General features: G+C 41.1%; 1 protein-coding gene across 1 annotated transcript in view; it reads left to right on the plus strand.

The window, feature by feature from the left end:
* The first annotated feature begins 1,898 nt into the window (after positions 1–1,898).
* LOC146198127 (conserved oligomeric Golgi complex subunit 1-like) overlaps positions 1,899–12,229 on the plus strand; it is a 42,792-nt gene continuing 32,461 nt past the window's right edge. Inside the window, exons 1-10 of the mRNA XM_084593453.1 lie at positions 1,899–2,244; positions 2,321–2,365; positions 4,873–4,939; positions 5,065–5,147; positions 6,303–6,372; positions 7,194–7,361; positions 7,845–7,979; positions 9,552–9,723; positions 11,042–11,098; positions 12,106–12,181. Coding sequence (XP_084449579.1) covers positions 2,162–2,244; positions 2,321–2,365; positions 4,873–4,939; positions 5,065–5,147; positions 6,303–6,372; positions 7,194–7,361; positions 7,845–7,979; positions 9,552–9,723; positions 11,042–11,098; positions 12,106–12,181 — 956 coding nt within the window. The 5' untranslated portion in view covers positions 1,899–2,161. The remainder of the gene's footprint in view (positions 2,245–2,320; positions 2,366–4,872; positions 4,940–5,064; positions 5,148–6,302; positions 6,373–7,193; positions 7,362–7,844; positions 7,980–9,551; positions 9,724–11,041; positions 11,099–12,105; positions 12,182–12,229) is intronic.

Here is a 12,229-nt window from a genome sequence, read left to right on the forward strand (position 1 = left end):
CGAAGTCTTTTTCTCGAGTTCAAGAAGATTCGCAGTTATTGTCGTCATCATTTCGAGGATAAAGAGCTTGTGCCGGTGTTGTATATGTATGTTTGCTTGCTAGACAATCAGAATGTCATTCAAGTGGCCGGAGAGCCGGCATTCATTTAATTGCATCATGAGCACTTGGGCATTAGAAGCATGCCAACTACAGAAAAGATGGGAGGGTGGGGGCAGGGAGGGTCACTATTTCTGTGTAGTTTATCGCAGTGTTGGGCATGAAGTCTGGGAGTTTTCTTGCTTTTAGTCGGGCTGATGTTCTTGCTGTATAAAATTAGCTATCAGGTTCAACTATCACAAATAAAGCTATTTAATGACATGTCTATATTAGAGGATTATCGACAAAATGCATTTTTTATTTGCGGTTTGTTTTCACATCTCATTGCTTGTTTTCTTTGAGATCGATTGATCTCTCGACCTCAGCCTCACAATCTGAATTGGAGATGAGGTTGGATGAGGGCTAGTGGATGCTGCCCGCTGGAATTGTGAGATGAGGTCGACTGAGGAGACATTAACCTCAACTGCTGATTTTGAGGCTGAGTGAGGTCGCCAAAATATTTTGGAATTTAAGGTAAGGTCGAGAGATCGCTTGCCTCTTCTAATAATAATAATAATAATAATAATAATAATAATAATAATAATAATAATAATAATAATAATAATAATAATAATAATAATAATAATAATAATAATAATAATAATAATATTTATTATTATTATTATTATTATTATTATTATTATTATTATTATTATTATTATTATTATTATTATTATTATTATTATTATTATTGGTTCATAGGAAAGGAAAGGCGCAGTATCTATCACACTTGTTCTGTGGATACCGAACCGTGCGTAGAGGGAGGGAGGAAGGTGGGAGTGAAAGTGGAAATAGAGAAAAAGGAGACCACCTGGGGATCTTTAACGTGCACTAACATCGCACAGCGTACGGACGCCTCTTCGTTTCGCCTCCATCGAAACGCAGCCGCCGGCGGCCGAGATCGAACCCGGGAACTCCGGCATAAAATCATGAAAAATTAAAAATGTCCGGCCTTCAAGAGTCGCCATAAAACTGCTTCTGTGCGCAGTACCCATGAAGCGTTGGCTACAGTGCACCATGTACACGCGAACAAAGGTGTGGCGCAGCCCCGATAAGCTGAAAAATAAAGCCGCACGGAATTCCTATATTTCGAGAATTCCGCGTCTGTTAAACTTGGCGCAGGTGTGCTTAGCGCGCAGGGTGGTCTCAAGTTCCGTCAAAACGTCCACTGTCCACTGTGTGCTGAAATCGTAAGCTCGTAATCTGATGCTGAAGCTAAAATAATGAGCAGCTTTTGCCGTGGATTCACTGCTGAGTTATATTGTTGCAACTCTACAATATATTTATATATATATATATATATATATATATATATATATACAGGGTCTTGAATATTTGGGGGCTGGGATTTAAAAAATTCCTATGCAAAATCTACTAACCCATTCGAGCTGAAATAATGTTCACAAAGTAGCAAAATATCGTCTACGTTATCTGATAAGCAATTCAACATCGGTACTTGCCTAGATTTTCCGAAATCGAGAAAAAACTGCTCTCGGTGGCGTGCACAATTTTCGCAGAAGAGAGTCGAAAAGCTATTTTAACATGATGCGTCATCTGTCGAGCAGTGAGACAAGCTCCATATATATATATATATATATATATATATATATATATATATATATATATATATATATATATATATATATATATATATATATATATATATATAATTTTTTTTCTATTGTTTTTTTTTTTTTTTTTCTGCATTCTCCAGTCTCCAGCTGCCAGCTCTGGCAGGCTGGCAGTTCTCTGTTTGCAACAATGCACCGGCACCGTCTGTTGGTCAACGTTGGTTCCGGTTCTGGGTACACTGTAGTTCCGGTCATTGGCGGCAACTCTTCGTACGACAGTTTGACCATCGTTTGACGAATGTATGGCTATAGTGTGGTGCTGCTGATCTAGACTTCATTTGTTTTTGGTTTTCATCAACTAGGTTAGCGTCATTTAATGGAGAACCGTAAGTAGCAACGTTATAAGTAGTTCGTGGAGCTTGCGCTGGGCGTGTGACGCCAACTTGACATCACTATGAAGCTGGTTTCTGGTGGCACCGACCTGCTTTTTGAGCAGTACAGCATCAAGCAGATCCATGAAATCGAACAAAGTATTAGGCAAGTAGACTGTGTGGTATAACCTAAAGCTGTGCTGTCATGATGTTTGCTCACAAACGAACTGTATTGCTCGCAGGGCTGACATCGAGAAGAAAAAGGAAGATCTGCGGCTGATGGTTGGGTAACTAACATTTGTTATTGTGGCCGTTACTTTTCCCTGCATTTTAGTAAATCACCTGTCTGCGATCAAAGAGAAAAGAAAGTAGCAAACAACTTTCTAGAGCGATGTCAATTACAGGTGATTTAGAATTACATTCGCAACTAAACGAAAACAGAGCCCGTCTCCTCCCGAAATAGCCATGTCGCATCGTGCGGGCACGCTAGACTGCAGCCATAGCAATTAATTTCAATAAAAAGCTAGGGTAGTTGTTGTTTAGATTGAGAAGTTAGCGCGTAAACACAAAAACTGAGGTGCATATTTAGTGCTGAATTGGGCGCTCATACCTAGATTGTGAGTGCGTAGTGTATGCGTCTGTAAGACCATACATCATATCTGAAATTACTGGATCCAGTGGATTACGTGAGTTTGCGTTTCTCAGCTAGTGCATAAAGATCTCCCATAAATAGTCTATGCACAAACAAATACACCCTCTCATGAGGCTAAGACAACCATGCATCCATGCTCATATGTTAAAAATAATGTGGTCTGTACCGAATCATGTGCATTATCCTATAGTTACAAAGTGCGTCTCCAAAAGCAACTGCATTAATGAGTCCAGTTTACCCAACTCTTGTTGTGGATTTTTGCTCGCATACATGCACTTTGCTATTTGCATAATTACTGATCTCTTAAATTGTTCCCCTAATATCTCACACATACTCTTCAGTCTACAGTCATATGTAAAAGCCACCCGACATAAAAATAAAGCCCCAATTAACCAAGCAGTATGAGCGTGCCTGTGTTGCCTAGAGGTGGTTTATCTGCAAAGCCTTGGAAGGCTGATTCTGATCTCACCCTTACACCTAAAGGCAAAGGCATGAGTAGGCAGCTTTTGCCAAATCGGCCGTAGTGACACCAGGCAATCCTACGCTCAATCAGTGCCTGGCCATGCCAACCATTAACTACCACTGGCCAGAACCATGCCTGTGATTTTTTGATCACGATGCCTACGACACCAGTGCCAGATTTTCCGTAGAATAGGGCCCTAAACGCTGTTGCATTAAAGTGCCTCCATCAGAAAGCAAGCTGTCTGTGTACTGTGCGAAGTCAGCGCACCTTAAAAGAACCCAAGGTGGTCGAAAAGTTCTAGAGCTCTTGACTATGGGATCCCTAATAGCTTGAGTTGGTTTCGGACGTTGCATCTTATAAGCATCTTATAAACCAAGCCTGTTCAAGAATAAACTACAATTGATCAAACCTTTGCCACTCTGTTTTGAAAGAAAATACCAAAAATTAGGAATACAAAATGCCCTTCTCCATATTGACTCAAGGCACGATCTACTGCTACCATGGTCCTTCCCACTGTATGTCACTTCACATTAACTCGCTTTCATAGAAAACAACATGAACACATGTACGACAATACCAGGCTCATGAAAAAAAAAATTCAGGTTACACAGACTTTTACGCAGTTGGTTCAAAAACAGCAACACATCAGCAGCGCAGTATTATGCGAAAAATGGGGAAAAAATACTATGGCGCTGAACTGTGCATCAATGTTCACTGCTTAATGGTGTGCCGTATGTATAGCTGTAGGCAGAATAATAAATGATAATAAAGAAAACATAATCTTTTCTGGTTCACGGCGTCTACTCACGGCTTTCTTTAGAAATTATATTGGGCCTCTAGTTATGATTATAATACGCAAATAAGTGGTATAACACAGGATTGACATAAGGTGGACACAACATAAGGTTATGCTGGATTCTGAACCACATTGCAATCAGTTGCACTGAAAAAGGAGATGTGCGTGTTTCGCAATCACAGCATGTGGAAACAAAAGAAAGTAACCATTCCTTACAAAGGTTGTATGAAAGTATTATGCTATGAAGGGATAGACAAATGACAGAATAAATGGAGTAGTGAAGTAAATAATAAGCTACATCTGATCAAACCTGTTGTAGGAGAATGGAATTATGCTCACACAAAAAATGTTTCACGAAATCATTTTATGTTGCCTTCGCACTTTACTCACAGTTTTATTTCTTACAAACAAGAGAGTCAAACATGCAGAACTATGTAAAGAAGGGATCACCGTAAACTGCATTTGATGTTCATGAAAAAAGTTTGAGAAATAAAGGGAAAAGCACTTCAAACAACTTTATCATAAATGCACCTCAATCAATCCTATCTTACTCTTAAGTCAAAATTCACTTGATTAAATTTCTGGTGGTATTTTGATCTTGAAACATGCGAACTTTCTTAACTAGTTACAGTATATTGAAATAAGCTTCTAATTTCCTTTCACCAAACAGGCATATTAAACATTGCATTTGCTGCACGATGGCCTTATTAGCCTATGTGCCATAAAACAAAATAAACAGCGACTGACGGAGAGGACAAGCACTGTAATCACTCCCTTAGTCCTTGTGGTTACATGCTAGTTGCTAGATCTTTTCAGCAGCATAACCCAAGGTGTAGATTTATAACCAAAACTCATCAAAGGTGCTGTTTTCTTTTACTTTCAGGGAGCGCTACAGAGATTTGATTGAGGCTGCTGATACTATTGGGAAAATGCAGCAAACTTCGGCCAACGTAAGTGATCATGTTACTTGATCTTATTTCGTGGATTAGCTTTTGACGTGCCAGGTTGTATTATTGACCTGCAGCATGCGTAGCATTTTTTTGCACCCTTGAAATGACCTTTGATCATCTTACAGGTGAAGCAGTATGTGGCACAACTGATGGAGCAATGCCAGAGTTTGCAGGGCAAGCCTTCAGCACCAGTGGCTGCCCGTTCTGAGTAAGATACCTGTCTTCTGACTTTCAACTTATATTGGAAGCCCTGTTACTTTATGTACATCAATATGACAATATGACATAAACTTCTCTTCTTAGTACAATAATTAAATGAAAGTATCAGGTTGCATGGTGAGTGAGCTGACACACAAATATTCCAGGCCCTTTTTCTTTTTTTGCTGGTATTGGGAAAATGGCAGGGGTGCGGCTATGATTATTAACATGTTTATACCCCATGCTACACAGTGAGTTATGTGGGATATGCAGTAGGTACCTTAGATTAGTTTTTGACACCTGAAAAATTTTTATTGCTCCAGACTATAAGCCAGGAACATTTTTGTATTACATATCAGTCAAAATATGGCCCTCTGAATGTAGCATGACTTCCCACAGTATGTCAGCAAAGATTGTACACTCTAGTGCTGCCATCAAACAAACTCACCTCTCCAGGTTTGTTGTCAGCAGGTGTAGCTTCATATTTCCTAACCATAATTCTTAAAGGCCCATTGTCCACCCTCCGGTCGAAAATATTTTCTTCCCCGGTGACTGTGAGACTTCGCCCCTAGAACGCAAGGCCGCAAAATGTTTTTGAAAAGATTAACTAATAACGCAGTTACAGCCACCGCAATCACCCGATTCTGTCATGCTTCTCTCCTTCCGTTCCCTTGCAAAGGTTTTTCACTCTCCTGCCCGAGGTCGTCTAGCCTCCACAAGACAAATTCCCCTTCCTCCTCCGCGTTTGGTGGGAGGTGGGGCGTGGCACTCCGCGAGCGCGAAAAAAAAAAGATAATAAAAAAAAAACGGCCGAGGGAGCGCGCGCCGCTGGATTCAGTCTGGCCGTGGCGAGGGAAAAGCGCACAGCGAGCGGTAGACACCCATCCTTCTCCCGTCAGTCAGCGAGACGGACCAATGGACGTCGTTCGCGGTATGTACGTCATTACTGTGGCCCGTCGGGCCAGCGCAGGAAACGGGGAAGCTGGCTTCCCAAAGGAGAGCATGAGAGAGCTTTGAATTGTATTTTCGATGCTTTGCGGCGCGCGTGTCACTGTAGCATTTTGCACAGACTATCTCTGGTACCTGATCGAAACACTGGGCTCCTTTGCTTAAAAGAGCCTTCCCTGGACAGTGGCCCTTTAACTCGCGTGTTATTTTCTTCCAGACACTGGGCACTTTCCCATCACTACACTGTCCTTGCTCAGGTGAAGCTTCTCGTGGACCTTCCCTCTAAGGTGATGACACTGCTCTCTTCTGGCCTTTTTCATTTTGTCACCTTAGGGTGACTCGCTCTTATCTGTTTCTCAAGTTGAAGCAACAGTGCCTTGAGGGCTGAAGTTATTTTGCGTGCCAAACTTTTGCCATAGCCATGTTATCCATGTTATCCATGAGGCTTCGTGTGGTTTCTTTATATTTTTATGCAAAACAGGCTAGAAATGTCCAGACTTACGGTAGTGCAGACAGGCAGAACATAACAGGTTAGAATTTTAAAACATGTAAGAGGCACAGATTGTTTTCATACTCGTTGCAATAAGCTTTGCGATGCGGTCAGTGCGCAGTGAGGCTAACCAGTATGATTATTTCTCTACGTGACCATTATGTGGAAATGGTTAGACAAAAAGCTTTTTCTGTATTGCTTGTGGTAGAGGTTTTATGAAAGCAAAAACAACATCATGAAGCGAAATGTGATGTGTAGCACATGTGAAGAGTGGCTTTACAAATTATGAATGTTGTCACAAAAAGAATATTTGTGTTTAACCACTTCATTTATCTTGAGTGAAACATCTTAAACCACTCATAAAAGTTACAAAATATGTGCCACAGATGTGGCACAGAAAGTAGTACTGGAAGGTGTCTTTCAATGCATGCTCTTGCTGCCATCTGTATGGGAAAGTTTCTGATGCCTTAATTAAACCTTGCCTGAAATCCTGAAATCAATGTATCTCAACTGCCCTATCAGGCACTCTCACGAATCATGACACAAGCTCAGACATTTATGAAATCTCCTATGGCAAGATGATTTGTCAAAAGGGCACCTTTTTGCCCCCTCATGCAGCTTTGGAGTGAAGCGGAGCGGGAGTGCTGGGGTCGTGCGGCATGCCTCCAGCGCTTGGGACAGCACGTGCTCTGGCATCTGCAGCTGGGCACTGGCCTGGAGCCGTGGAAGGCACTGGTTGCACGTCAAGGGACCTCCCTCGCTTCCCTCGGACAGTGTCTGCTCCAGGTGTGCTGGGAATTATCTGGTGCCCGCATGCCGTAATTGAGTCTAGCAATATTTTCAGTTGTACCTGCCAGCTTTTCATGCAGCCATTTCATATGTCTTGTCTGATAACCAGCCCTTATGTTATGCTTTTCATTCTCTAGCATCTTTTAACACCTGTAGTGACATTTTGCTCCGTGCTTGTGATTGCTTTTTGTAGTAGAACCTTTATGTGAATTTTACGAGACATTTCATATTATTTTGAAGCATAATTGGACATGTGTAATGCATAAGGGCTGGGACTTCAAGAATTTGTGTCTTGAATTCAAACAAAACATGATTGTGTTTGAGATAGTAATGCCACTGCAACTGTCCTGTGCTAAGACACCATCTAAAAGAAACCTGTTTCGGGCTGACAGCACTGTTATAGGAGAATAGTCTAGCAGTAGCTGCAGTCTGATCACTGAAGGCACATTTTATACAAGTTGCTTTTTTATTTGCTTTCAGGGTTGTTGGAGGAGGTTGCTATCCTTGGAGCCGCCTCTATCCTGGGAGGACTCAGTGGAGTCGCTCACTGGGCTTGCACTACTCCAGAACTTGTCCCTCACCGAATTGCTCACCCAGTTACTGCAGCGCCGCTTGGTGAGCAGCATGACAGCAGAGTAGCCCTTTGGGAGTCATAACCACTCTGGAATCATTCCAGTGAGAAGTGAGGAGGCTTGGAAAGCCATGAGAGTTCATTCGGTGGCTGGCCCTGCCACCAGAATGGAATGCGAAGGAAACTGGAAATATGCATAATTCAACAACTGAAAGACTTGGGCTTGTTGCTTCATTGTTTACAGAGAGGTAGGGCTGCTGGAGACGAAGCATAGAGAAAACACGGCGCTGTAGCACCCTATTGTCGGGCAGCGTCACTCTGTCACTTGTGTGCTTCTGCAGTAGCGTTTTGTGAATTAAATTAATTTGCAAATACAGTAATATAGCAGTTCAGCTGGTCTGCACTATTGCAGTGCAAAACGAGTTTGAGCATTTTTGCAATTGCACTACACACAATGAGGGAATTAAGAATTGATCATGCTTTTCTTGCTTCTCTATTCATAGTTTTACACATTTATTATTATTATTTTTTTGTTATTCATTGCCGTTCATGCGTTGACCATGCTTTCTGATAGTGTATCTTCATGTCTGCATTTATTTATTTTTTAATTCCTCTTCTATAACGGCCCTGAGGTGAAAGCTATAGTATTCATGAGTTAAAGGTTTCCCAGGATGTAATTGGTATGAAGTTGATAGCGTCACACAGCTGCTCGTTAGGTAACTGCCAGTTGTTTCTTGTACGTCCTATGTTTTGTTCAGTTTAGTGCAATATCTCCATGCTGAAGCATCAATGCTATTTCCACTAGACAATCTTGTTTTGCTGTTATTGTGACGTACAGGCTGTTTAACACTTAGAGGGAAACTGGGAGCACTTGAAAGCTTCTCCTTGTGAAGTATTACCACCAAGAGCCGACCAAAATGGGTTGCACCAGGCACGTGCACAGAAAGAGCGCCGACCATGCTCATTACGCACATGCATTAGCTACCAATTATCTCTTGCTGTCGGTGGTAGTTATTGGCACAGTGCGGCGGTCACATACTCCCAGTTTAATCGTAAGTGTGAAACAGCTGGTACATTGTCATAGTTATCATTTTAAAAGTTAACACTTAACTATTGCAGCTTTGGATGTGTAATTTATTTGATTTTCTAGTCACTTGTGTTAGTTGGTTTACATAATTGGAAAAATGAAAAATTTTCCCTCCATTTTTGAAATCATTTTTCATGTATTCAGGTATTATAATACATTCTTTCTTTCTTTCCTGTTGGATGTGTACTGCAGGTGAATTGGTACATATTGTGTCATTTCCTGCACAGGTTTTGCTTAAAAAACATCTCAGCGCCATAACATGCGCAGAAAGTGAAATCATAAGTGCAGTAATCCTGTGAAATATTTTGCAGTCTCAAAAATCTTGTCTCTCTCTGACATCTAAGCACACTGCTCTGGTACGTGTCTATGTAATTGGGGGAGCAAGCAATTCATTTTTCCTGCGATTTTGTTCTGCTGGTTTACCAGGATTTCAAAATGTTTCCTCTCTTATGCAAAAAGAACAAGCTGCTATGTTATTGCTGTGTGTGTTGTGCAAGAAAGCCTCTCCAGGGCTTTGCATGTACCTCAGGGCCTGGTGGACCAACTCCTGGGATCAGACAGTGTTTCCACCAGAGAGCAGCTGTGTGGTCTCGCCAACCTGCTGGTGTCCACTCTTCAGCTTGTGCAAGCTGCTTACCTAACTTCCCAGCCAAGTGCACTGGAGTCACGCATATCCGAGGTCACCAGAAACAACACCTGTAGTAAGACAGCCTATTCTATTTATGCTGAAAAGCAAAGGTGTGTGTTTCAGTAGCTTAAATGAGGAGTCTGGGCTCCAGTCACATATCTTTTGTTAAACTGTAATCATTTACTGCTATGCAGTGTTGCCTGAAAGCATTGTATAAGTGGTCCTCGTGAAAACTTTTCATCTTCTGTTGCCTGATATACTGAACCTCTGGTTATTCTTCTGGCTCTATGTTGCACTTTAGAACAGAAAATGCGATGCAGGAGGGTTAACTCCATATTGGTGGAGGTAAGAAGAGGTGTCCAGAAAATGACACCTGTGAAAGATTTTTATACTTGTGACTCATGGTGGCACAAAGTCTAAGCTTTCTGCGCTCCACTTTTTTAAACGTGGAACACCAAAGCAGATGTACATGCACTTGTAAAGCATATGGCAATGCTTAAAGGCATCAGTTAAATGTCTAATAGTAAAAGATACTGTTTGCCATCTAGAACTCTACTACATCACACTGAGGGTACATTTAGTACTGCTGTGTGTTCTTACCTTATGCCTTTAGGAAGCTGGAGGAATACTTTTATCATGTGTTAATGTATGATAGCATTTCAAGTTTAGCTCTTGTGTATGTATCAAGTTCATGGCTTACAGCTCACATCTCCCTTTTTCTGATGCAGGTTTCCTTTCAGCCTTTCTTTTAATTAAGGTCCATTTAGTATCAAACAGTCGAGCATGTCCACTTTAATGGGCCACTGTCCACCCTTTGGTCAAAAATATTTTCTTTCCTGGTGACTGCGAGACTTCGCCTCGAGAACGCAAGGCCGCAAAATGTTTTTTGAAAAGAATAATTAATAATGCAGTTACAGCCACCGCACTTGGCGCGGGCAAAAAAAAAAAAAAAAAACGGGTGATGGAGCGCGCACTGCTGCATTCAGTCCAGCCGTGGCGAGATAAAAGCGCGCAGCGGCAGCGAGCAGTGGACACATTTAGTGGTGTACGCTCATCCTTCACCCTTCAGTGAGCGAGACGGACCAATGGATGTCGTTTGCTACCCCGTCAGCCTAGCGGCTCGTAGAGAATGGGGAAGCTGGTTTCCCGAAGGGGAGGATGAGAGAGCTTTGATTTGCATTTTTGCTGCTTTGCAGTGCGTATCGCTGTAGCATTTTGCACAGACTATCTCCGGTACCTGATCGAAGCATTGGGCTTATGATTTTATTTCGGTCACAAGGAAAAGGCATAATTAGTGTAGCATTTCAGGTATTAGATAGATGTAGCCGGGAACTGATGAAAATGAATTAGTGCATGCACCTGATGATTTTACTGGATTTTCTTTCCACCAGATCTGGTGAGCTTCTCAGAGAGTCCATCGTTCCGCTATGCTCCTGCGCCCATACGAGGTGAGAATGTTTTATATTGTATTTTGTTCCTGGGGATATGACAAATAAAATTGTAATTTGGTCATAATTTTCAATATTTAATTAATTTTTTCTCCTCATACTGTGGTAGAAGTTGCAGCAAAATATCAGTGTAAATATATGTGGGGTGGTCGAAAATTCATTGAATCGTTCTTCTGATTGTCTCAGTGCATTGCGAATTTTGTAGCTTTTCAGTGGTGGAAAGTTGGCAACTTAGTTTCACTGTGTATCAGCATGAGGAGGAGTGATCAGAGCATCTGCTAGTCATAATGCCTCATTTGTCTCAGCAATATAAAATTAGGCAACAAATGACGTGAACGAAGGAATAAACTTTAAAATTGGTTTTCTCACCTTTTACTTTTATTTGTAATTACATTCACTTGTCTCTTCATCATTTGCAGGCATTGAGATTATAATGATTCTGCTTTTCGTGCATGAATTCTGAGACATAAGTTCAATAAAGCTCGTAATTTTCCTAAGTATGCATGCAGTGGTTTTCGAAAGTTACCTTTTTTGTAAGAAACATTTTCAACTAAATATATGCTTTCGTTGTACTTTATTTCATGATTACTGGCATCTAAAGAAGAGCTAATACATTGCTTTATTGCAAACAACAGCACTTTGTGAACATGCTGACATAAGAAGAGCTGGATATTTTCTCCTTAATCATTTACTGTCCTTGGGATAACTTTATGCGTGAATTGTAGTTACTTATGAGATATAGCAGCTAGCTCAAAAGATAATGCATTTCTGAAACATGCATAAAAAGTTGCATATATACCGAATTTTGTTACATTTCAGGCATAATTAACAAAAGTAGTTTTAATTTCAGCATCCCCTTAATACTTCCACTGTTTTGAGTTCAAAGAAAAAGTGCATTTGCAGCAGCAAACTAGTAAGAAAATGCCAATGGTTTTACTTAGGCGTGCAGACAGCTGCCTTTTTTTTTATGTTGTAGTTTTAATGAATTGTGTGGTTTGTCTGCGCAGAATTTCAAGTGCAAGTTAACCTTGACCCACCACAGCTGGAAATTCTTCAGCAAGGATGTCGCCAGTTTGTAAACAAGTAAGGATAGGACATTTTACAGATGGGCAGCAGTGCCAGGACCTTCTT

The sequence above is a fragment of the Amblyomma maculatum genome, chromosome 2, assembly GCF_055883805.1.
Source record: "Amblyomma maculatum isolate TAMU_Amacu chromosome 2, ASM5588380v1, whole genome shotgun sequence".
Classification (NCBI taxonomy): domain Eukaryota; kingdom Metazoa; phylum Arthropoda; class Arachnida; order Ixodida; family Ixodidae; genus Amblyomma; species Amblyomma maculatum.